Genomic DNA, 24002 nt, shown 5'->3' with positions numbered 1-24002 from the left:
TGTAAAGCCCCGGTAACGTGTGCACCCCCAATTACTAGTTTCATCAAATGTCCAAGCAAAGAAGACGGGATTTTGCGCCTCAATCGACATAATACATGACATGAGAACGGACTACTCCAACGTTGGTTTCTCCTTCAGGCCGATCTCGTGGCTGTTTCGGCATGTAGAGAGATCTTCGGACAAATTTTGACCTAAGGACATTCCTACTCCATTTGACAACACTAGAAACCCGGTACCACAACATTAGCAAAACTCTTGAAATTCGGAATTGGGTAGGGGCCGCGCGAACGCAGGCCCCCGCTGCCACAAATTATGACGTAGGCTCAGCCACTTGGGCTGACCTTAGACGGGCGCCCCTCCTGAAGTGCAATGGAGGTCGCCAACCTAGGCCATGGGCCTTCCTGACCGCCCATCGACCCCGTCCAGGTAAGTATGTTGCTCGAGACCCGTAGCCCCTGTTTTATCGAAGCCCTCCCTTCTCTTTCTCCATTCCCGTCCGATGTGGGACGCATAATTATAACGAAAGGGAAAAGAAGTCGAAGAGAAAAAGTTAAAAACTGCGCCAGCCATGGCACTGGAAAACAAAGTCCGTCATTCGCATCACTGAATGAGAAGTCAGTAAGTACCACCAGCACCAGCACCCGAAGGCGCCATTTCCCTAGAAACTCTCTTTCACCTTCCGCGGAAGATCTCGTCCGCGAAAATGGCGGGCACATGGCTTCCCCCCTCCTCCTCCTCCTCCTCCGCTTCGTCCTCTCCCTCGTCTTCGTCCCTGGGCGGGTGCGGGAACTGGGGAAGCGGCTCCAGGGTGTGAGAGGACGCCGCGGCGGCGGCGGAGGCGACGGCGAAGTTGTTGGTGGCGGCGGCGGCGGTGGCGGCGAAGCTGCTGATGTTGATGAAGTTGTTGTTAGAGTACTCCGGCTGCAGCATGGGGAGGTGGCAAGGGTGCGCCGCCGGCTGGGGCTGCTGCATCTCCGGGGCCTGGAAGGCGCTCGCCACCGCGTACCGGCTGCTCATCAGCTGCGTCTGCACCAGCGAGAGCTCCGCTTGGAGGGTCGCCACCTGCAGACGTAAGCATTACTTTGTGGGGAACATCGCTCTCGTTAGTTTGTTCTCTGGTGGTTAGAAAAGATTGCGGAACACGCGGATGCTACTGGGCAATCAATGGGAAACAGATGAGAGTCAGGCTTCAAGAGAGAGAAATGAACGCTGGGAACCCATTTGAGTTCTATTCTCTTCTTTTCTCCCTTTGCTGGATTAGTCCTAGATCCTTAGCCTAGCATTTTGCCAAGGAGGAATTGCCAAGCGCTTCATCTAAAGCATCCAACACAAAGTTTAGAACCTGGGTCAGAGTACCGTTTCGCTTACTTTTTAAAGACAATCCTCACTATCTTTTCTCATGTTTTTGCTGATCGGCTTTCCATCAAGGCGTGAAATGGTCGGAGGATAGAGAGCTTTTGCTGTTACAGATAGAAAGGTTGATTTTTTGTACGATTCTTATGGTGGGATCGGCCAGCCGTTCTATCTTACTTGAAGAGTTTTGAAAACTATTAAATCCTTAGCAGATACGCTGGATTTGTGCAATGAATACATTGGTCACAAAGGATTAATTTTCTCTGCTAAATTTCCTGGTAGAAAATCTCTATGGAATCAGCCATCAAGTCAAGCGGAGCAAAAAGGGAAAGGTAATTCAAACCCCAAAGTTTAATTATCTTATTTGCTGTCGGAGCTGCGTTTGTTCTGCATCATTGATTCAGAGAGATTTAACAATATTTTGCACAAAAGTCAGTGTTTTTGTGAACCTGTTGTTGCAATGCAAGGATGGTCGATACGCAGCCATAAACAGGATCTGCCAGCCTTGCCTGGGCTTCATATGTGATCGTCACGACCGCATCCTGCCTCTTGTTGACGGGAATGTGAAGGAGCAGCTTGGACACATTACTTGCACCAAACACCATGTGCACGGCGGCGAATTTAGCCGCACCCTGATCTGACCCGAAATAGGGCGCGAATATGCACCCATGGATGCACTTCCTCCTCAAGAACTTGCACGCCCCACATGGAGCCCCAGGAGGAGGCGCTGTCATCTCCTCAGCCGGCAATTCCCCCGGGGGAATGGCACGCCTGGCTGTGCTGCGGCCCCTGCGCCGATCACCTTGCATCCTGTCCATGCCGAGGACAGTGCCGATCCTTTTTGTTGGTGATTGTGGGTGAATCAAAAAGGAGAAGGTTGTGATGTTACTTAATGTTCTTTATAAGAGAGAAAAGGGCGGTGGCTAGTGTCCAAATGGAGAAAAAGGAAAAGCGGACGATGGCACGTTGCTCGCATGAAGAGCCCTGGCGAGGCGAGGCGAGGCAAGGCGAGGGAGTTGAATGAGGTAATAGCAGAAGAGAGAGAGAGAGAGAGAGAGAGGGAGGGATAGGGAGACGTTATGTTTGGTGAGGGATGGAGAAGAGAGACATGGGAAGAGTCTGTTGAGGGTTGAAGTGATAATAGCAAAAGAGAGTGAGTTCATATTTCACCCTGAGAAAAATTGGGAAGAATAAAAATGAATAACAATAATTAATTGGTGAAAATCGGTTGTGTGTGAAGAGGAAGAAGATTTGTGTTTGTGTTGCTAGAGGGAGGTGCAAGAATTGTGCTTCCCGTGGCGTGTGGAATGCTAGGAACTAGGCGTGCATGCATGTCTTACCAATTACCATGTAGGAATGCACAAGAAGGCAACGTTGGATCCACAAAGTTTCTCTTTATTTTCTTTATTTGCATTTTACTTAAATATAACAGAAGATGTAGGATGTTAAGTAATCATGATTTGTCATGCTTTTTAAGCATGTCCACTCAACTTAAACACACCCTGTCTCCCTCCTCTTTGTGAACTGACAAACTGAAATCATGCTTAAGCTCTCATTATAGTTGGTATCGACATAGTATCGGTGCTTGAATTTAAGGGCCAAGAGTTCGCAAAGAGAATTTCTTTTCCATTGTAGAATCTAAAAAGCTATGTCCTTTCTATGCCTTAATTATGCATCAGGATCTCAAGCACCAAACACCATGGAATTCTCAGTTAGATGTTTTCAAGCTTTTGAATGCTACTTGCAGATAATCCAGTTTATGGTTTCTGAATTTCATCTGTTCCTGTTACTCATTAAAAGACATGCTTGATAACAGAGGGAATTCTATGACCCCAAAAAAAAAAAAGACAAAAGAACTTCGTGCCAATGAGTTGTTTCATTATCATTTTCACCCTAAAGTAGAGTTGCTCATCATTAAAATGTTAAAACAGACACCACATACCACAAATATGCCGGCTGGATAGCTATGATGCAGTTTTATGCAATCGACTAACCATAACATCGGTGGTTGTAAATCTATTGAATATATCCCGATAACATAAAAGGGCAATGCTAGGAAGATTGTGGAAATTCCCAGAGGGGTAGTGAGTATAAGAAAAGGTACATTTGATTGACTACTTGTGCAGGAGTCAAGGAAAAGTGCTTCTTCTCTATTTCACAGAGCTTGTAATATACAGGATGCACACTGTCATTGAGTTGCACAGGAAACTTACAAAATTGCAAGAAAGCATAATCAAGCAAGGAGAAGCTTGAACTATTGTATACTCATCAAGCCAAAGAAAAATTATAGTAGAACACCAGCGGGGAAAATCTTCCTGAAAATAACGTCTTGATTTACTTGTGTTTTCCTGTGTTGCTCTTTTAATTCCCTTAACTGCAAACCAAAATGTGTCACAATTATTAATTTTAATAGAATGCCTGTACAATGCATGGAGTTTTGAATAATGGTTTTTCTTTCTTTTGTATGGTGTTTCTATAAGGCTTCTCTCATTATCTAGTGGTGGTGTTCCCAAAATTGTAGTAATTTAATGACCATCTCCTAAAGAAGTTTTCAGAATTTCAAACACAGCCAGTCAGAACCATCCAACACCATTCAAATTTTCAAGATCTGTTCATCATTGTTGGTCCATTCATTGACATCAAAATGGGATTATAGATAAGCCAGACTTTTCTATTCTTGTAAGAAGGAAAGCAAGTAGGTAATTGATATCATTTCAAAATGACTTGCCGTTCTATTGAGGATGGGACAGAGAATAAGAACCTCATCCGATGGAGAGATGTAGGCTCGGTTGTCGTGAAGGGGATGTCGGAGACCCTTCACTGCTCTGTGAGTCTCCACGCCATGCATCTTGGACCTGAGCAGCGAATTGCAAGTTCCACAGCACGTCCTCAATAGATGGTCTATCTGTGGGTTCCTTGTTCAAACATCTCACGCAGATTTCCATCATCGTTCTCAATGATTGGTCTGAGCATGCTCTTCGAACTGAAGAATCAACGGAGCTCCTTCTGGTGGTATCATCGCCCATCATACTTGACTGTAGCTGCAAATGTTCAACGATGCTGTATTACCCAAAATGAGAAGGAAAAAATTTGTCGGTTTGAGGCAAACTACTACTGTGACAGAGGTCAACATTTATAGAGCTAACTGCACGTACCATTTTTGGTACTCTTTCTATACAAAAATATGCATGACAGGGTGAAATCTTAAGTGTAGGAATTGATAATTTTAGTTTTCAAGCTACTGCAAAGTAATATAGCAATAAATGAGTTTGATTTAATCTAGAAACTTGCAGGAGCACGACCATAAGTATTCTCCATTATCTAATAATGCAAGAAAGTGCAGCTTGTGTAAAGAGCTTATGGACGCAAACATTCAAAGCATCGTCCACAAATCTTTTTACTTAAAATAAAATTGATAAATCACTTGGTGGTTGATAATAAACTGACAAATGGAACTGCTCTTACTTGGTCTTTTACAACATCAACTTCACTGTTTGATTTGAATGGCCTTCCTGATATGATCTCTAGCAGGATTACTCCAAAGTCATAGATATCGGTCTTATCCTGGTGTTTCATCCTGAAAAATTGTAAACTCAGAGGAAATTAAACTGTGAACATACAAAGGGTAAATAAGTTGATTGATAATATTTATACAAAATGCACCAGTTATCATGCAGTTTTGACTCCCATGGCAGAGAGAGCAATGGTGTACCGAACAGAGACACCATACCAGTGGAATGTATGTACTTTGGGAAAGAAAAGACTTTGTCCCTGTTGTGCAAATTATTCCGTTGTTTACTCGTGAGTTAGAGTGTCAGATATTTTTTACTTGTGATAAAATGTGTAAGCACCACAGAACTCTTTTATTATTCACCAAAACATTTGAGCTTCATAAAGTCTTCTACGGTCATAACAAGTTGTAATCACTTATAGCACTAAGAATTTCCTCACGCACCTAGCAATTATTTCCTTGGATCCTCCAGAAGGCATCTTACTACCCTCCTGCAGAAGAGAAAAAAGAATATTTTAGCAGCATAACTATAATCTGTCATAATAGAAAAGCATGAAGAGCCACAGCCAGTTTCTTTCTGGTACCTTCACCATTTCGGCTAACAACGGTAGGCTATAGCTGCTTATTTTGGCAACAAGATTCTGATCAACAAGAATATCAGTAATTTTCAAGTTGTTAGAGTATAAGCCGGGCACAATCCCAGTATGTAGAAATTGAATGCCCTTCGCTAACCCAATTGTAGCACCTATCCTTTGTGACCAGGTGAGTGATTGCCTACCACGCCGCCCTGCCAAACACGTCCAAAGATTCATGGTCAGTCCACATGAGAAGTTCCTAACAAAAATAATTCTTCTGCCCAAAAGATAGCAAGAAAAGCAGAATAACTAATTTTACAGGTTTAGCTGGATCAAGACCTTCACATTTATGTTCCACCCTAGAACTAAAGTGAAATTGAAGAATTACCCGAGATCCAGCTCCTTAATGTACCATTTGGTACATATTCGAACACAAGAAAGATTCTGCTCACACTCGAATCATCCCAGTAACACTCGAAGCAGTGTCCAAGAGCACTGACAACATGGCGATGTCTAAGTTTTGAAATTAACTCAATGTGGTGCATGAAGTGCTGAATGCTCTGGCTTTTCTTAATTTTCAGGCATTTGATGGCTAAAAGAGACCCATTCTTCAGCTGACCTCTGTACATCTGAAACCATTACAAAGAGAGGCATGGGAATCTGACACAGAGAATACTATATAAGAGCTCTAGATCAGACAGGAAAATTTGACAATCACTTTAGGCAATGCTCAGCTGATAAGACACTACTTAAATGGAGCAAAGACAATGGCGAATTACAATCTAACATGCTTCTTAAATCATTTTTTCCAAAATTTTGAGGCTGAAAATGCTTAATTTTGATCGAAATACACAATGCAAATCTCATGCGACGTAAAGTCTATCACTGATTAGCAGTTGCTAGAAGTAGGTGGGAGTTTCGTCTTATGGTCTATGCCAAGATTTATCATGCCAAAAAAAAAACTGTAGAAGCATATTAAACAAAGAGAATAACAAAAGTGTCACTTAATATTAGATTAGATAGCATGCCTGGCCATGAGAACCTTCACCAATGAAAGCAGATGTATCAAAGTTGCCTGTGGCCTCTTCAATCTCCTCCAAAGAATAGGTTCGGTAAGGTGGAAGCCCAAGTGCTCCCAGCTTCATGCTTTGAGATATGTATCCTTCACATGGGCATAATGAAAAATATCACTCTTTGTACTTGATACGTGGAACTTAAGTTATCAAATGTGAAAATAAGTTCTTCTTTTTGCAATGGTTTTCGTTCTCAATCATTTCAGGCATGTGCATTGTACAGTTCTCCTCTCACCCAAAGAACACAACTACAACCCAGCTCTATTTATCAATGATTGTCAATTAGAACCTAAAACCTCCAGGGTATGCAGACAGTCTCAGGTCAGTCCAATTTTTGTTTTTTGACCAGTCCAAGTTGAAGTAGGTGATTATATATCAAGTGCAGTAAGATCACTTTTACCATCACAGAAATACTAAAGGGCATGCATTGTACAGTTCTCTTTCTTTGGAAAGATAATGGACAATCATGCTCTGCTTGTTCAGCCTCTGAGGCACGCACGTCTGGGTGAGTGCAAGTTGAAGTAGGCGGTTATTTCCTATCATGTTTAGCAAGATACACTTCACAACCACACAAGCAGTACTGAAAAACCTCTTCTGCACTCACTAGAGAATTACTACTGGTTCAAATAGAAAAGAATCAAGGATGAGCTGTACCACATTGACTAATCCAATTCCCCTTACTTATTTCTGCACAACCATATTGTTCTTTTTACTCTTATAAATTCTTTTGGAATAGCGAACTAATACTAATGTACTGCTGTAAGTAATTTCATTCTTCTAAAGGTTGGCCAAAGTTAAAACTCTTCTAAAATGCTTGGGTCCCCTTAGAAATCACTACGGGTCAATACATAATAAGAGAAGCCAAAGAAGCATACTGATACATTCATTCCCACTTATTTGCACAGGTATTCTTACATCTGTATTTCAAGCACAAGCATAGTGGGATGCAGAGAGAGAGAGAGAGAGAGAGAGAGAGAGAGAGAGCACTCACTGGCATCAGTGAACAACTTTGAGGTGTACCCAGACCCAGTTGACGCATTCTCGGTTATCAGCCTCGTAGGAGGTGATTTTTTTGGCTTCCTGGCATTGGTTCTTCTGATAGCCAAAAATATCAGACCGACAAGCAAAATTCCTCCCAAAGTCCCCCCAACAATGCCCAAGGCAAGGACTGTTTTAGTTGCTTGTTTTCGCTTCTTCTGGCCAGGCACTATGCCAACAGCTAAAGCCTCATTGCGGCAAAATGAAAGTGGCTGTTGATCTTGATCTTCAGCAGCCAAACAATTCTTAGCATATGATACATCACGTTTCTTTGAATCAGACAGACAATCAGGCAAGCTTCCCGTCAAAAGATTGGATGATAAATCCACAAATGTCAATTCATCATTGCAAGACTGATTTTCCGAAAGCATGCCCGTCAGTTTATTTCCCGCAATATTCAGATAAATAATTGTGGGGAGAACTAGCAAAGAGTGCAGGAATGGCCCAACGAAACTATTAAAGGAGATATCCAGATGCTCAAGCTGATAATATGAGCTCAGTTCAGAAGGAATCCCAGATCTGAACTTGTTCTTGCTGAGTATGAGAGTGACCAACCTATTGTCAAGTTTCGGAAATTGACCTTCAAAAGCATTATCTTCCAAATCAAGAACTTGAAGATTTCTCAAACTGCTTAAATCTGGCACTTCATCTGAGAAATGATTATGTGACAGCGAGAGAACTCTGAGACTCTCCAAATTATTCAAAGCATCAGGCAGAGACCCGTTAAATGAATTTTGTCTCAGACTTAGCACGGTCAAATTCAGGAGCTTACCAGTCCAATCTGGTAGTGGACCGGAGAACATGTTCTTGTCAAGAATGAGCGTTTGCAGGCTTTTCAAAAATGAAAGCTCATGGGGAAGTGCACCATACAAGAAATTAGAGCTCACATTGAATATCTCAAGCGATGAAAGCCGTGCAATTTTACCAGACAATGGCCCCCACAAACCCAGAGAAACTAGTGTGAGGACCTTCAAATTAGGAAGCTTTACCAGCGTCGTTACGAAGGAATCCATGGAAAAATTTTGAGGCAATGCAGGAGCTCCATTCTCACCTATTATAATAAGCTGTGTCACACTTTCTTCATAGCACACGATGGTGAGAGATGAATTGGGCTCAGTATTGCAGAAATCTGTGCCGTCCTTCCAGCCGCTTAAAACAGGTGGATTGTCCAGGAGATATTGAATTCTCCGAAGGGTCTCGGCCTGGGAAGACTGAAGCTGTTCCGTGGGGCCAATTGAGAGCAAAATGATGGCAAGAACCAGAAATAGATATCCATTGAGTGTTTTTGCCATTGCTCTGTCACGGTAGTAGAACACACAAGACATCACATAGTTCCCTCAAGACAAAAGATGAATATTTTGCAGACTGAACAGCTGCAGAAATAGCAGGTGGACACTTGAGATGCCCCTGTGGGTTCTACAAAAAATTATAAAACTGTGTCCTTGTCAATTGCTGAACTTTTCGTCCTCAAGACTAAAATAGAGGTCTGCAAGCATAATTTTTTTTTTTTTTTGGTAAGACCTGCAAGCATAATTGTCATTGATCTTGTTAAAGAACTGACATAAAATACGATAGCTAACATCAAAAAATTTAAAAAGAATTTTTGTGCGATTTATCCATTGAGAGAGAGGGAGGGAGGGAGGGAGGGAGGGAGGGAGGGGGAGAGGGAGAGAGAGTTCTCCTATTTCTTTAAAGGGCTGGTTCAATCCAACCAAGTTCAGGCAAGCTGAGACCTCTCTTTGAAGTTGTGTACTTCGCCTAGCTCATAAATAACACATCTGCTCGTCCGCAAGCTGTTATTTTAACAGATAATATTAAATGCTCGAGTAAAAAACTCACCTTTATGTTGCCGATGAACAAGAACAAATGGATCCCCTCATCAGTAGAGCTCCTTCAACAGCCTTCTGTAACAGCCCCCGAAACAGACTTCAGAAAGCACACTAATTTTCAGCAGCAAGCACCAAAATCCCAACGCAAACTTCTCCTGCAGAGACCAACCCTTACCCAAGCTCATAATTTCACCTGGTTACAGGATGAACGAAGGAAAAGAAAGATTAAGAACTTAAATTAAGCTTCCACTTCGACTAAGTAGAAACAGACTCTGAAGTAAAATACCAAGGAAAAAGAAAATACCCATATGGCTTACCGCAATGAAGCTCCAAAGAAGATGAAATCTCATCCACACCACACACTTCTAACAGCTTTACTATCCTTTTTTTTCCTTCAACCCAGGCTCATGTGATTCTCTTCCATAGACACAGAGAGTCAGAGACTCTGTTTTCTGCAGGGTTTCAGTGACACCCTCATCACATTGCTTGATAGCAAGACAACACGGTGACACGGGTTGCTCAAGGGCAATTCAAAGCAACCACAACACAACACGAGAGGGTGACCTGGAAATCCCACAAACCGACATTTCTGTCACTTTCCTCGGAACACCCCTTCAAAAGAAAAAGAAGAAAAAGAAAAAGAGCGTAAACCCCTTGCGTTCTTTAAACTATTCTCGCTATAGTTTTGCACTTTCTGTGGTATGTATGTAAACAGAGAGAGAGAGAGGGAGAGGGAGATTCTAGCAGAAGACGACCCTTTATTCGTCTCGCTTTCAGAACGCAACAACGCATCACTCGCTGTCTCCGTCTCTCTCTCTTTTCGTATGTGGAGGCCAACCCATCTCAAGATTCTCAACAGAGCTGCGAACTCTCTGTAGAAAATATAAAAAAGCAACAAAAGCAGAGTTTTTGAAAATTGTAAAAGAATGGCAAGCGGGCGGGGAATTTGCCCATAAGGTTCAACTTCAACGTAAGCTTTCGCTTTCGGAGTCAGGTGAGGCTTGGCTTTCTGTCGTCCCGTCATTTTGCTGCAAGCGGCCTGCGATTCTGCGCTATCCATGTGGACCCTCCTCCACTCACCCCTTCCCTTCCCTACTCGCTTTTGGCGCTCTGTCTCACTCTCTATAGTGCCATCAAACAGTTCCGAGTTGACGCTCGTTTGAACGAAAGAGACAAGAAGTAATAATTTGACGGTTATTACCGCAAAGCGAATGGCAATGCTTCCTTGCCTTTTGCCTTCCTGTCTCTCCCCACATCAAAAAGGAAAAACCTTGAACGACTCAGATCCGGGTTTGGTCCTTGCTCACATGAAAAATCATTCCATCATGTGATAATTCATGTGCGCTGATTCAGAAGTGATTAGATGGGCCACATTCCATCGGTTTCGCTAGTTGGATTTAGATCTCTGGAATAAGTGGAATTCCTTTCGTTATAGCAGCCCCGTACCTAAAATTAGTTCATTTGAAAATGCTAGCCTGATCATCACGCGACAACAATCTTTTCAATCCACATTGTAGATAATATTTTGCCAACATACTAATTTGATTTCAAACTCTCAAATACTTGGCAATTACTACTTTAGTAATGCCCCCTTAATTAGAATTAGATCAATTTTCAAAATACCGATGCAATCGTCTGCGTGACAATGACGCGATATTTGGAAAGTTGCATGTGTAAAAACGCATCAATTTCAATCCCATGATAATTCAATGCAATTCGTCGGTTGCAATCAAAGTCCAAAAGTTTGATTGCAGCATTGACTGCAGCTCCTTAACTACCGAAAGGAATTCATGCATCATCTGGAAGTCTTATCCTAAATGTTTTCCATTAGCACGTTGGATCGAACGTCCAGAATTAGCACGAACGCATTATCGTGAGAATGGAAAGTTGTAGCAACAGCATTTATTATATTAATAGAGGACAACTTATCTGTAACTAAATAATATTTGTGCTTTTGATGAACAATACCAGCAATTTTTGGGACTCATTTGGACATTAGGGGATCGACGAGTGGACTGGCCGGTAACTGACATGGAAGTCGAGCTACCAAACATTTTCTCGTGACAGAAGAGGCATTTCTCAATGCATATGACACTGGAGGACGGCCCAAGGGAGAAGTTTCCACATGTACTTCTGTGAAAGAGATTGATATTCAAGTTTGCGAAAGTTCGTCCAATCGCACCCCTACAAAATTTGTACGTCACTTCTTCAATGTTGTCATGTGGTGGACAACTATATATTTGTGCAAATTCAATTGCTTCCCGACAAGAAAATCTTCACTCGATGTATAACACAACTATAAAATTTATTGTTTCACGATCCATTTCTAGAATATCGCGTCTTCAGCCGATAATTCACGTCATTTTTATGAAATACAGAATCTAATTATAAACTACTTCCCTATGAAAAGATGCAAATCCCTTTCGAATATGGCTGATTTCAAAAGGAGATATCAGAATATGCGGTGAGATTTCATTTGAACGAAAAATAAAAAGCATTAGTTAATTCAATTCGAGCATATCCTTCCCTAGTCGGAAAATTGTCGGCAGGAGAAAAGCGATGTGCCACCCAACATTTTGTGAAGAGGATGATAACTAAGTTTGATTCAAAAGTCAAATGTCTAATTCAGTTGGTGATTATGGAGGAGATCTGGGGGGGAATTCAGGAGGCCCCACCTTCTAAAGCGACGGAATGAAGGAACCACAGGTCACCCATCACCGAACTTCCCACGGCAGCAACACTATAGTTGCCCCATAATTGCACGTAGGAAGAAGATGCATCCCATAGTAGTTGAACATCTTTTCCCCCCTTTCTCTGTCAGCTCTCTCTCTTTCGTTGAGTGAACTGGCTGCCGGTTGTAAGCACGTACCCCTTTTTTCCGAATCCATCATAATTATTTGAAAGAATGATGTGGATGTCTTTTGTTTGACGGTGATTGATATGGGAGAAACCATCATAAGGTTTAGAGATGATTCGAGGAATTTTGCGACTTGCTCTTTTTCATGTTACTAGGTAATTGACAATTTGAGTAGTTTAAGGTAATCTTCTATCTGGAGCATGCCGGGGTACTTAAGATTTGCGACTCTTGAAGGTAATCGTGAACAGCAGTAGATGGAGGATTGCACTTGAGGCCTTCTGTGCCGTTTCTCAAGGGGAAGGCACTAATAAATGGCTTGCCGCCTTGCCGGCTTTACTCAAGTTGATCTCACCGTCTTGCTTACACCAGAAGAAATAGGGCAAGAACTCGAGTTTCTTTCCCCACGTGTACATCAGCATCAATGCGTTCGTATCGATGCGTGAGAACTAACGCTAGGAAAGCAACGAGTGCACTGAATGTGAGAGCACGTTCCTCTGTTGAAGCTCCGTGAAGCGTTCATGGGTTATGGTGTAGAAACGTGGATCTTCTATTCTTTTTCTGAGGTATTGAGATCTGCAATGACTCATAACCAGATTCGGCATGGAATCCAGAGCATAAATAATCTACAAGCACGACTCTTTAGATCGCAAAATGGGGCAAGCTGCCCCAGGAAAGACGAACTCGGAATTGTGAAATCAAAGAAAATAGCAGACTGGCAACACGCGAAATGAGAAGAGATTCCAGGGGAAAAAGGTAGAACAGATGCTTCACCATGAAACCATGTCATCGACTCATTCAGGACATGTATTCTGAATACACAATAGACCCAACAGTCTCGTATTTCAGATTTGTTTTCGACAGTGCTCGCATGGTCATACTTCATACGGTTATATATCTTTTTTCGCTCCATCCTATTATAGTATTCCGAAATCCCATGCCACAAAAAAAACTTCGGAATTGTAAATCAAGCTCCAACTCTCCCTGATCAGGAGAGCTATGCTTCGAACTAGAACGTTTCTCAACTTACTCGAAAGAGCACTCTAGGAACTAAAGGAGACATTCAATAAACATCACACCCCACATTGTCATATAAAGTGGCGTGCGATGACCAATGACAACATGCAATGCATGGCTCTACCAAATGTCATGGACCTCATTCTCAAAATAAGAAAGAAAACGGGGACAAAGATCGTTTCAAGGGACAATTTGCCCTTAATAGTCACATGCAACATTAGCCAATAGCATAGTGTTTGTCCCCCCGCCGAACATTACCTCAATAGCCTTAGACAAAGGACAGTGCATTCTCTTGTCTATTCAGATGAACTCGATTCTCCAATTCTGATGCCACTAGGCATTTGGTCTAGTCGTTAGCGGTCGGGGTAGGGACGGTGGATTAACGATTTAATTTCAAACTCCACACCACCTCGCATCTGAAAAATAGAAAGAGAGAGAGAGAGAGAGAGAGAGAGAGAGGAAAAAGGATTATCCAAGGCCAGAAAAGGCTCGGAGGGGAAAAATTTGAAGTGATTCGAGCAAAAATTCAATTTCCCAAACACCACTTGAAGGCTTACTTTTCTGAGTTAACAATCCTGAAGATTTAACAAATATGAAATGTTCATGGATCGCAGCCAAAATCATCGATAAGAGTGACAGCCAAGCAGATTGCAAGCATCTATTTTCCTTTTTTTCCCCTGTTTCTTTCAGGCATACTTTCTCCCTCACAATTAGTAAATCGTTGATATAACCAAAATTTACATATACAATAACTATCCCTCTTTAGAAAAGAAGGGCATGTTCAAGTTCAACTCATCACAGGAGAAAGATATTACAATTGAAAAAATTAGGAAAGTTATAGTGTGACCATCCAAACGTATAAACCAGATCACCTTGTCCATCTCCAGAAGGCATACAATATGATGAGCGTCAAGATCATGCCTGCATACTTGATCCACTTGTCAACATGATGCCGCCTCTCAATGAGTTTCAGTACAGAATTAGAGAGTCCCACTGTGTTAAGAATGTCCAATGCTCTTCGTTGAGCTTTCTGGAAAAATAAAAGAACTGCCTGTCACTTTTAAGGATATTATAATAATTTTATGGTCCAAAAATAAAAACAATCTTGTGCTTCATGCCTTTAGCATCCTAGCTCTCCAAAATTATTTGTGGTCTTTGGCTACCCAGAATAGTTAGGGGGAACATCTAAACTAATTGATAATGGACAAACCTTAGTCATATATGACTGAGTTTCCCTGATCATTAAGTTTTTCATTGTCTCATCAGTCGCCAAATGTTCAGTGTGCCACCTCAAAAAGTCAAGTAGTATCTCAGAAGAATACATCTTCAAAAAGGATTCTCTATTCATCATTTTAATCTTGTCAGTGTACCCATGAAAAGAAAAGCCTTTTTATGCACAGTACATAAAAAGTCAGCTTCCAGATACCTTGAGGCGTTCCCTTTGCTCAGAATATTTAGAAAGGATGGCTACTCCAGTAGCATACGATTCTTCCAGCATCCTGGATGAATTACGGGCAGATTGCATTGCTTGTGCTTCCTCATCAAAAATACTTAGAACATGAGCAGAATCCCCATTCTGGAACACAAAATCCATTAGATGCTGAGTAAAGATAGCTTCACTGCCATAGAACCCTTGACTTGATGTTATACAGTAGATAAAGGATGACATACAGCTCGTCCAAGCAATTCTGCCCTCTCTTTAGCTTCCATCATTTTTTGCTGATTTCTTGAGGAGTACTTGTCTAGGCTCACTTTCAATGACTCAGCCTCTTCAGCTACTTGTTCCACCTTTCTGTACAAAGCCAATGAGACCGTGAGATGAACAACTCTTAACAAAGTCAGAGTTTGAAATTTCACAAAAATGAGAAAGCTACATCAATAAGAAATGTTAAAGAACTAGAGCTGAAATCAAAAGACAACAGAGTTATCTTGACCTAAAAGGAAAAGAAAAAGCTTAAAGGATAAGTATACACCATTGGAACTACTTCAAACGTATGTCTGTTTGATTTCCAAGAGCAAAAAAAAACAGTTCATCCAACTTCACCAAAAGATTTTAAATGCTTAAGTTGATACACCTTCATAGGTTCCTAATGATGGGCCATAATTGCAAAATCATTTGTTCTTCTTTCAATTAAGTGACACATGGTTTGACTACTGAAATAATTACTTACAGAGGCTCTATGATGGCTAAGCAATGTAAACAAGCAAATCTACAGGGAACACGTACTCCTGAGCCTCAAATTTTTATTTTTGTTGACTATGGACCACAAAAAAAATTGCAATAGCAACCCAAAAGAAACTTCCTGGAAAAAATGAATTCTCCATCGATCTCCTGAATTAAGTCATTTTCCAGTATAAAATTATACCAAGGCCCAAAATCAAGGCCGGTGTGAACCTACAAAACTCGACTAGTCTTCACGTATGGTAAAGTTCATCAGGAAAGAGCAATATATGACTGTAAAACATATCGCTATCGTATTAGAAGGACATGAAAGGAAGAAAAGTAAAGGTGCTTTCCATCACCATGGGATCACACGAAAAACTTCAGAGCATTTTGGCACTAAAAAAAACAGACCAACTATCAAGACGAACTAAGCTGAATTTTCACAACCTTGCGAAAGCCTGACTTGTAATTCAACCATCCTATCAGATACAGCTTCAATATCGAAACATCCGATATTTACACAGAGACGATAGCACCGAAATTCTTCGCATTCGGTTCAAATGAAAAGCGCAACGCGTCAATTCAAATTCGCATGCACGGAAATGACCTGATAACCGCGAAATTCAACAACAGGTGTCGGCGGATTTAAGCGTATCGCAGGACAGATCGGATACCTCCTCCAGAGATCGCGCTGAGACTTGGCGCCTAGGAACCGCCAGAGCCGGTCCATCTCGATGCAGAGGGACTGAATCTGGACGACGTCCCTCCTGATCGAGGCCGACAGCTCCGGGGAGTCCATCCCGCCGGCGGCGGCCGTGGCCGTGGAGCACTCGAGCCTCTCCAGCCGCTCGAGCGCGTCCCTCGTCCGCAGGAGCAGCCTCTTCGCGCTCTGGTACACCTCCGACAGCGTCCCCCCGCCGCCCGCTCCTCCGTCCATCGCCGCCGCCGCCGCCGTCGTCGTCGGGATACGATCGCGATTCAGATTTCCCACGCGTAGAGAGAGAGAGAGGGGTTGAACGAGGCGTGAATTTTAATTTGCTTTTCAGTGGCCGTTTTCGGTTTGCTCCGCTCGGGCCGGGCTCCGCTCCCCCCGTCTATGAAATGGTTTCACGGGATTCAGCCAATTGCCTTGATCGTGGGATATCATCGAGAAATAAGAATCCCTCTTATTAAAAGATTTTCTACGATTATTTTTTAGTCTTCTTAAATTTTATACATAAACATAGGAATGAATTTATCTTGGGCACCGCGTCGTCCCCATATGGATTGTGCAGATACTTCGGAACGGAATGAATCCGTCGATCCTGCAAGTGATCCGTGTTTTCCGCACGTGCGTGCACACGTTCACGCGCGCGTATATATAAGGATAAGTGATTTCATGTTCCGTCGGAACTGATTCTTTAATTTTTAAAATTGAAACTTATTATACATACTTAAGAACCTAAAATACATCATGTCTCAAATTTCATAGTCAATTTTAAGATTTGTCTAGATTCTACATATGCTCTTAATTAAATGATACACGTGCATTGGAATTCTGTTATCATAAAATTTCCTATGATAGGGCCAAAAAATGGAAATGAATTTGGGGGCGAGCATATAGTCTTTATTCTCCAGTCGAAGGACCATACGTGTGAGATAACATAGTTATCACAAATTCCTTTTTGTTTTCCCGAGTTCCTATCATAGGCTAATTTTATGGTATCAGGGCCATGGCATATTTCAGCATATTTATAGTTTGTGGGTTGAATATCCAATGCAGAAAGGAAGAACTTCTTTACTATGACAAACTCTTCCAAAATTTTCACTCTTACCACTATAAATGCCCCAATTTCTCTTAGCACTCCTTAAGAACTTTGCATTTCCAATATCTTTAGATGGACTAATGAATCATCCGCATTATATTGTGAAATATTAATAAAGTAAAAATTTCGATCATAGATATTGCTAGAAATAGAATGTTATACTAATGATTTTAGATTACATATTCATTATTAGACATCATGAAATGTCGCAGAATTGTGCAAAAAAACATAAAATAAGAAAAACATAATAATTTGTTCCAATGCACTTACCGGGATAGGTTCCCCAATTTTCTGAACTTAGAATCTACCCTTACGTATCCTATAACTCAGAATCCAAAAATCATACTCAATCTATCCACTATAACGCATTTATCTTACTTTTCTTTTTTGCGATTTGTATTTATGCAACATATTTACCCTACACTCAAATTCCATTGCATGATTTTTCAGCAAAAAACAATGTTGTTTCACTTAAATTATCTAGCGTGTCATGTTAATACTATTTGCTTTTTGCTATTATGTAGGCCGATTTTTAATGATAAAACTTCAGTAAAAGATAAAAATATTATATAGGTATAAGTTTGGGCTTTTTTATATCACATAAAAAAGTTTAAGATAAATTTGTTGCAATGGATATTATTTGGTTTGGTTTTTTTTTTTTTTTGGCCGCTTTTTGCCCTTTTATATTATTTTTTTTAAAAAATTTGCGTTACAACAACGGAGAATCTTTTAGAGCCGAAATTCCCAAGTAATGTAGGACAAACGGTTTGACCCATTGACTCCCCGAAGCTGATATTCCTTACTGGAAAGCGACGCTCCCATACGACGCCGCCGCCGACACTTGCGCGCTCCTCCTCCTCCCTCCTCCCTCCTCCCCGCTCCCCTCTCCTCTTCCTCCTCCTCCGGCTGCGCTCGGCCGCCTCGCGCCAGTCTCGCTCGCCGTCGGCCTTCCATCCGCGGCCGGAAATGAGGTAAAAACCGCCGGCCGGCGATCGTGCTCTCTCCCTCCGCGTGCTTCGAAAATCCGGCCGTGTTCGTCGACGAGGCGGTCCTCTCGCTCCCCGCCCTCGCCGGAGCCGCTCGCAGATTAGGGTGGCTTCAGCTCCCGGCGATTGCGTTTGTGTTCTTTTTTCTTCTTGTGCGGTTTCAGCGGTTCTGGTTCTGCGGTGCCTTCATGGTTCGGATATGCATTTCGCGAACCGAATGCGTCTTAGGTTTTGCAAGCAGACGGGAAAAGATGCGATTTTTTCTATTGTGCGATACACGGTGAATGATGTTGCTAGCGAAAGTTCGGCCTCTTTGGATCACTGTGTAGGACAAGAGTTTCGGTTCTTCCGTGTTGTTGCGCTGATGGAGTTGGTTTTTGTAGGTCTCTTTGGCTTTTTGACATTGTATGCAATGAATTTAGAGCTTCCTTTGGCATTTCATGTGATGGTGCTTATGCTTCCGAATGCAGTCGTCAACCCGAGGTTCTTTGGGCGCAGAGGTCAGACAGGGTGTACCTTACCATTTCTTTGCCCGATGCGAAGGATGTCTCGGTGAAATGCGAGCAGCAGGGTTCGTTCAGTTTCTCGGCCGTTGGGGTGCAGGGGGAACCCTTCAGTTTCAGCTTGCAACTGTATGGAGCGATAGTGGCGGAGGTGGGGCTGTATGCCATTTAATGCTTTATTTTTTCTACAGGTTCAGATGATATGCATCAGCTTATGTTGTTTTTAATTACTTGTTACTTCCCAAGAGTTCCCATTGACCTAGCATACAGAAATCACTGGTCAGCTATTCATAATTTCATTTAGCTCAACTCACATTGCAATGCATAGTCTATGTCAATTGTCAGGTATCCTATTTTTGATTTGTAACAATCAATTCAATTGGCCAGGAGGACATTATACGACTTTTAGAGGGGTCTGTATTTGGTAGAAAGATGGGACTTTGCTTGGTCTGTCGATGATAAGCAATTTTACATTTACACACTACTTTTGTTCAAAAGAGCTGACAGTTTGAGCTAAGGGAGCTATGTTGGACATGAGAGGATAGCTATGCAGATATGATAATCTAAAGTAGTAACAAGTTAGTTCTACTTACTTGATAACCTTTGCTCAAAGTGCTGTCATGGGAATTATAAACCATGCAAATTCTACCCCGAATTCCAAAAGAAACTGTGGTGGTACCCTGCCAGAATTGAGGTTTAACTTTGAACTTGCAGACACTATAATCTGTGCAACAAATTGAAAGTCCTTCAAGTAAAATTTTTGACAGAAAAATCTAAAACACCAGTTTTTGATCTTTAATATGGGGATGAGCATATAAGCAAAACCTTTAGGGAGTATGAAAAATTGTTCATTTCTCATCTACCTATATTACCATCATAAGAGACGACATGATTGTTACTTATCCAAAAAAAGAGACTTAACAATTTTTTCGGGTAATTTCATATCTACTGGTAATTTTTTACATTTTTTTTTAGTCCCTGGGACACTTCCTGGAGTTGCTCCACTGAAACCATATGCAGATGCTGTGGTCGAGACATACTGATATACTATATTTTGAGTATCATATGCAATGTTTTGCTTTTGAGGAATTTTTTAAGAGTTTTATTACCCAGTGGCTCTTGTGCTTGAACCTTCAGCTCTCAAGCTTTGAGTTACGTTCGTATTTTACCAGGGTTGTAAGACAAAAATGGGGCTGAGGAATATATTCTGCACGATCCAGAAAGAGCAGAAAGGTTGGTGGAAAAGACTTTTGAAGACGGAAGAAAAACCAGCACCTTACCTGAAGGTTGACTGGAACAAATGGTGTGATGAAGATGAGGAATCATCTTGTAAGTTCACAATATATTCCTCCTGTGGTATTTTTTACTCTATTGGCAGCACCTATGACATTTGTAGTTGATTGTCTTGTTGCTTGGGAACTACATCCAAAGACTTATCTGCATCTGTATTGTAGATTTAAAAGAAGGGTAATTGTCAAAGGTCTTGTGTGGAATAGGATGGCTGTTGTCTGATATACCTGTATTTATTTGCATGACATGTTTCTGTTTCATTTTGAACGTCTTCCTTTTCGGCATAACATTTGGTTGTTGATGTTGTTCATTCAACCTATTCAAGATTTATAGCTGGAGACAAATATTATAGGGTTTTAAATGGCCCTGCTGTGCCTTGTGATGATTCATTTGTTGATGAGAATATTTTCTGCCAAAAGAAAAGTGAGAGAAAGAATTTGCCTGGTTGCTAGCCTTGTTTTCAGTTTCTAATAACAAAGTACAGTTTTTATAAAAAAGTTGCTTTTCCATGTTCTTGGCTGTGTAAATATACTGGCACCCACCCACCTGCACAGATAGAAAAGTAGACTTCATAGAGGATCTGTTGTTGACCATTCATTTCCAGTAAATATGAGGAGAAAAAGGTTGAAACCATGTATTTTAGAAATAGAGAATAATGCACCAAGCGCATGATGACAGAAGTAAAAGACTGAAGATGGATTTCAGAATTTCTTTGGAAGTGAAAGCTATAAAAATCGCGTGATTAAATGCGTCTCTCTCTCTTTCTCTCTCTCGGTTGCAAGCAAGTTGGTAATTCTAGGCCCATCATTCTAAACCAACATTCCTTAGAATGGATTTTATAGCTGTAGCTCAGACATTCATCCTCTAATGTGGAAGCATTGATATCCCAGGATTATCTACTAGATACAAAAAGAAGGCCTGTCATTAGCAAAATTTTATCAGGGACAACTTCTTTTAGTTCCAAACAGTGAGGCTACTTTCAGTTCAGTCCCTATGCTTGGAAGTGCTTGTAAGTTTAAATTGAGCCATTTTGTCATTGGGCCATGGCATGTGGCACATGGATAAATTGCCATAGTAGCTTCTGTTGAGAGCTAAGTAATTACTTATTCAATTCAGTGACCAAGTTGAAGGCACTTCAGGAGTTTATAAGCTTATTGAAATTTCTTAAAGTTCATTGACCTAACTGAATGTAATTGCCAGGTTGAATACTCATAATTTTCTTGTTGTTTTGAAAAGGTGTATTCTTTACATTCCTTTGACCACAAACATATGCTTATACATGGCTTACACAGTGTAGTTATGTTTCTTGACGTTTTGAGTTTTTTTCCTTGTATAAAGGCCTTATATCACTGCTTTTTGGCACATGCAAATGCCTTAGGAAGTCTTGTCCTTAACTGCCAATATTGGCCTTTCCTCCTCAAGTATATCTAGTGTGAGATTGAGAATATGAATGACTCCGCTTTATGATCCATGTAAATGCTTGTATCGTTTAGAATGGCATGTGAGCTGAACTTGATGTTGCTTACTCTGGGGCCTTTAGGTTGCTATTGCTATGAAGTTAAATATTGCATGTTGCATCCATGAACTGGTTTGATTATTCAATGGATGTTTCACTCATCTGAATTCTCTCTCTCTTTTTACTTTTTTGGCCAGCTGATTTAGGATCTGATGGCGATGATGCTACGGTAATTTGATGGGCTCTTACTTTGTTTCACTCATCTGCCTGAATATATTTCATAGGGTAGACAAACTTATCATGTTATTTGTTCTGTTGCAGTATGGAGGTGAAGATGATGAAAGCAGTGATGATGGAGGAATGCTCTGTGAGTTCAACAGAACTTTGTTCTATTATAATGAAGTTACTCGTAAATTACTGAAATGTTATTGTTTGCATATTGTGTTTTTGTTGAAAAAATTCTTTTGCTTTTGCACTTCACAAAATCCATATGCATTTGCAGTTTAGAGCACTGCTAGAGATGCTGAAACCAGTTTACTAGATTGGTTTACTTAGTAATGTGATACTCTATAAGTGATTATTTGAGTTAGAGTGCCAACTTGTCCAACAAGTTTTGCCCCATCGCTTAGTAGACAAGTTTTGGTATGTTTAGTATTGATTGTTAATTTTAAATGTTAAGATCTTGCAGTAATGGTCAGCTTTTCTCTGCTTCTTTGAGCTTTATTAAGCAGTGGCAAGTTGAGTTTTTTGTCTAGTTGAGGAACTTGTTTGCTTTTTACTTAAATATGTAGGTGCATGTGTACCTACTGCAATTGCTTGTGTGGCAAGTTGAGTTTTTTGTCTAGTTGAGGAACTTGTTTGCTTTTTACTTAAATATGTAGGTGCATGTGTACCTACTGCGATTGCTTGTGTCTGAATAAGCCAATCCTTCTCTATCATATGATAAAGGAAAGAATCTGTATTGTGACCTTTGCTCCATTATCGCTGTTAGTCAACAATGGCCTTTCCCTTAGCCTTGATTGCTACTGCTGGTTCACCTGGACAAGAGGACGAAGTTATTCATTTCTAATCATGCACCACCCTGTTTTGCAGATCTTCCTGACTTGGAGAAGGCTAGAGGAAATTAGTAAAGAAGTAGCGCGAGAGGTCCATCTCCGGTATGCACTGTTTGGTGCACTTGAGGAGGTTCGGCATATAATAGGAAGCAACCAGTAGAACTCATGGATGCTTGCAGCTTAGCCCATCAGGTTGTCTACAGTCTCAGCCAATCTAGATCATTACTATCGACTTCGTTTTGCATGTGAGTACTTGAGTATTGATCCAGCCGCTATTAAGGGAGGTCTTATTGCTCTGGTAGCTTCGGCGCATTTTGTCTCCAGTCTCCCCCGATCAACGATCCCGCTCTGATGTTGATCTGTGCCGACTTTGCTAACAAGTAACTAATGCATGAACTGGACCTAACTTGATACTCTAGTTGCTCTATATGCTATCATCCACTAGGATGAAATTTATTTGGCTGATTAATTTTCTGCCCTAATCAGCTGGTTTGGCCAAGAAAACGAAAGGAAATAATGAACTGGTGTTTGGTCATATGCTCGTTTCCTTTGCCGTAAACCTGTCCTCCACTTGGTATTTACAGCCCCTGCCTTCGCCAGTATTAGATGCTCGTGAGCAAATTAGCATTACGATCATGTACTCGAATTCCGTAAGCATGTGTTTGGATTGATTTTTACTTTTTATCTTTTCTCAAATATGGGTGTGTTTGGATAGTCATTTTATTTTTATTTTTTGCTTGATCTTAATCTCAAGACAGATGCGCTGACTTTTCCTAATACACATCATTTGAAATTTTCACAACATATATAAAATTTGATACGTGAATTCACGCTATACAAACTTTTGGAGAATTTGCTGAAGCTAAACAAATTTGTCATAAATCTTGTGACGCTTTGATAGTCTTATTTAAATTTGTCCGAATATGATTTAAGCTTGTGGGTTCGTGAGAGCTTATGCAGGCCGTCATGCCCACGATCGATCTACTGAGACAAATAGCAGAATCCGACTCTAAACTAAATTTAAAGAGGATAAGGCACATTTAAAATGATTTTTATTTTATTATATTTATTCATTAGTACTTGTAATTTCAATTTATATTTGAGAATCACGCTCTCATGGTGTCCCAACTTGAGAGCACTTGTCATATTGTTAAATTATGTCTTGAATTTGAGGTGTTTACCAAATTCAACTCGTCTGGATCAATATGCAATATTGATTGAATAAGAAATAAGTAAAAAGAAGAAGATCAATCTTTCACTTGTGCGGTGGACCCTGTGAATTATCCTGAAGGAAGAAGAGGAAAAATAAAAGGAAAAATAAAAAATTATTTTAAAAAATCGCTACATTAGCACTAGTCAAATGGTGGGCATTGGCTAGCTAAAATTGATTGGGTGAATTGAGTTGATACAATTATAAAATTTTTATGACTAAATTGGAAAAAAAAAATATGACTGAATTGACACGATTGCGATAAGTTTAGAAATTTTTGGTA

The 24002-nt window shown here is 40.9% G+C and overlaps 4 protein-coding genes and 1 non-coding gene across 9 annotated transcripts; 1 reads left to right on the top strand and 4 right to left on the bottom strand.

Moving 5' to 3' along the window:
* Window positions 1-272: 272 nt before the first annotated feature.
* Window positions 273-434, bottom strand: LOC120291008. Its single transcript, XR_005548818.1, has one exon. It is a non-coding gene; the product is annotated as a U1 spliceosomal RNA (small nuclear RNA).
* LOC104425296 (LOB domain-containing protein 20) lies at window positions 273-2210 on the bottom strand. The gene is made up of 2 exons (XM_010037951.3): window positions 1803-2210; window positions 273-1062 (listed from the first exon to the last, which is right to left on the bottom strand). The coding sequence occupies exons 1-2, from the start codon at window positions 2169-2171 to the stop codon at window positions 673-675; spliced, it is 759 nt and encodes a 252-aa protein (XP_010036253.2). The 5' UTR covers window positions 2172-2210; the 3' UTR covers window positions 273-672.
* A 181-nt stretch (window positions 2211-2391) lies between these two features.
* LOC104425294 (probable inactive leucine-rich repeat receptor-like protein kinase At3g03770) lies at window positions 2392-10209 on the bottom strand. Of its 5 annotated transcripts, none has more exons than XM_039306566.1 (10): window positions 9697-10209; window positions 9390-9572; window positions 7504-9071; window positions 6468-6601; window positions 5828-6068; window positions 5449-5651; window positions 5309-5355; window positions 4819-4930; window positions 4115-4394; window positions 2392-2524 (listed from the first exon to the last, which is right to left on the bottom strand). In XM_039306566.1, the coding sequence occupies exons 3-9, from the start codon at window positions 8873-8875 to the stop codon at window positions 4116-4118; spliced, it is 2388 nt and encodes a 795-aa protein (XP_039162500.1). In that variant the 5' UTR covers window positions 8876-9071; window positions 9390-9572; window positions 9697-10209; the 3' UTR covers window positions 2392-2524; window position 4115. The 5 variants fall into 5 exon arrangements, with proteins under 5 accessions (XP_039162500.1, XP_010036252.2, XP_010036249.2 ...); XM_010037950.3 differs by lacking the exon at window positions 2392-2524 and adding an exon at window positions 3480-3727 and having other exon boundaries at window positions 4082-4394; window positions 9697-10208; XM_010037947.3 differs by lacking the exon at window positions 2392-2524 and adding an exon at window positions 3483-3727 and having other exon boundaries at window positions 9697-10188.
* A 3668-nt stretch (window positions 10210-13877) lies between these two features.
* LOC104425293 (membrin-11) lies at window positions 13878-16550 on the bottom strand. The gene is made up of 4 exons (XM_010037946.3): window positions 16089-16550; window positions 14922-15042; window positions 14677-14826; window positions 13878-14280 (listed from the first exon to the last, which is right to left on the bottom strand). The coding sequence occupies exons 1-4, from the start codon at window positions 16349-16351 to the stop codon at window positions 14119-14121; spliced, it is 696 nt and encodes a 231-aa protein (XP_010036248.2). The 5' UTR covers window positions 16352-16550; the 3' UTR covers window positions 13878-14118.
* A 1444-nt stretch (window positions 16551-17994) lies between these two features.
* LOC104425292 (co-chaperone protein p23-2) lies at window positions 17995-23044 on the top strand. Its single transcript, XM_010037945.3, has 6 exons — window positions 17995-18190; window positions 18676-18859; window positions 19881-20037; window positions 21652-21683; window positions 21776-21821; window positions 22547-23044. The coding sequence occupies exons 1-6, from the start codon at window positions 18186-18188 to the stop codon at window positions 22579-22581; spliced, it is 459 nt and encodes a 152-aa protein (XP_010036247.1). The 5' UTR covers window positions 17995-18185; the 3' UTR covers window positions 22582-23044.
* Window positions 23045-24002: the final 958 nt, after the last annotated feature.

The sequence above is a fragment of the Eucalyptus grandis genome, chromosome 2 (assembly GCF_016545825.1).
Source record: "Eucalyptus grandis isolate ANBG69807.140 chromosome 2, ASM1654582v1, whole genome shotgun sequence".
In the NCBI taxonomy this organism is placed as follows: domain Eukaryota; kingdom Viridiplantae; phylum Streptophyta; class Magnoliopsida; order Myrtales; family Myrtaceae; genus Eucalyptus; species Eucalyptus grandis.
Note: the sequence above shows the minus strand (reverse complement) of the source record. Positions and strands in the feature narration are given on the sequence as shown.

What these genes read in the sequence shown, in the direction of transcription:
- LOC104425296 (XM_010037951.3), bottom strand. Translation starts at nt 2,171, where the DNA reads ATGGACAGGATGCAAGGTGATCGGCGCAGGGGCCGCAGCACAGCCAGG. An exon ending in TCCTTGCATTGCAACAACAG is followed by an intron (nt 1,063 to 1,802) that starts GTTCACAAAAAC and finishes TTACGTCTGCAG; the next exon opens with GTGGCGACCCTCCAAGCGGA.
- LOC104425294 (XM_039306566.1), bottom strand. Translation starts at nt 8,875, where the DNA reads ATGTCTTGTGTGTTCTACTACCGTGACAGAGCAATGGCAAAAACACTC. An exon ending in AAAGTTGTTCACTGATGCCA is followed by an intron (nt 6,602 to 7,503) that starts GTGAGTGCTCTC and finishes GCCCATGTGAAG; the next exon opens with GATACATATCTCAAAGCATG. An exon ending in TGTTAGCCGAAATGGTGAAG is followed by an intron (nt 5,356 to 5,448) that starts GTACCAGAAAGA and finishes TCTCTTCTGCAG; the next exon opens with GAGGGTAGTAAGATGCCTTC.
- LOC104425293 (XM_010037946.3), bottom strand. Translation starts at nt 16,351, where the DNA reads ATGGACGGAGGAGCGGGCGGCGGGGGGACGCTGTCGGAGGTGTACCAG. An exon ending in CAGCGCGATCTCTGGAGGAG is followed by an intron (nt 15,043 to 16,088) that starts GTATCCGATCTG and finishes GGCTTTGTACAG; the next exon opens with AAAGGTGGAACAAGTAGCTG. An exon ending in AGCAAAGGGAACGCCTCAAG is followed by an intron (nt 14,281 to 14,676) that starts GTATCTGGAAGC and finishes TTATTTTTCCAG; the next exon opens with AAAGCTCAACGAAGAGCATT.
- LOC104425292 (XM_010037945.3), top strand. An exon ending in TGAAGATGAGGAATCATCTT is followed by an intron (nt 20,038 to 21,651) that starts GTAAGTTCACAA and finishes TTTTTTGGCCAG; the next exon opens with CTGATTTAGGATCTGATGGC. An exon ending in CTGATGGCGATGATGCTACG is followed by an intron (nt 21,684 to 21,775) that starts GTAATTTGATGG and finishes GTTCTGTTGCAG; the next exon opens with TATGGAGGTGAAGATGATGA.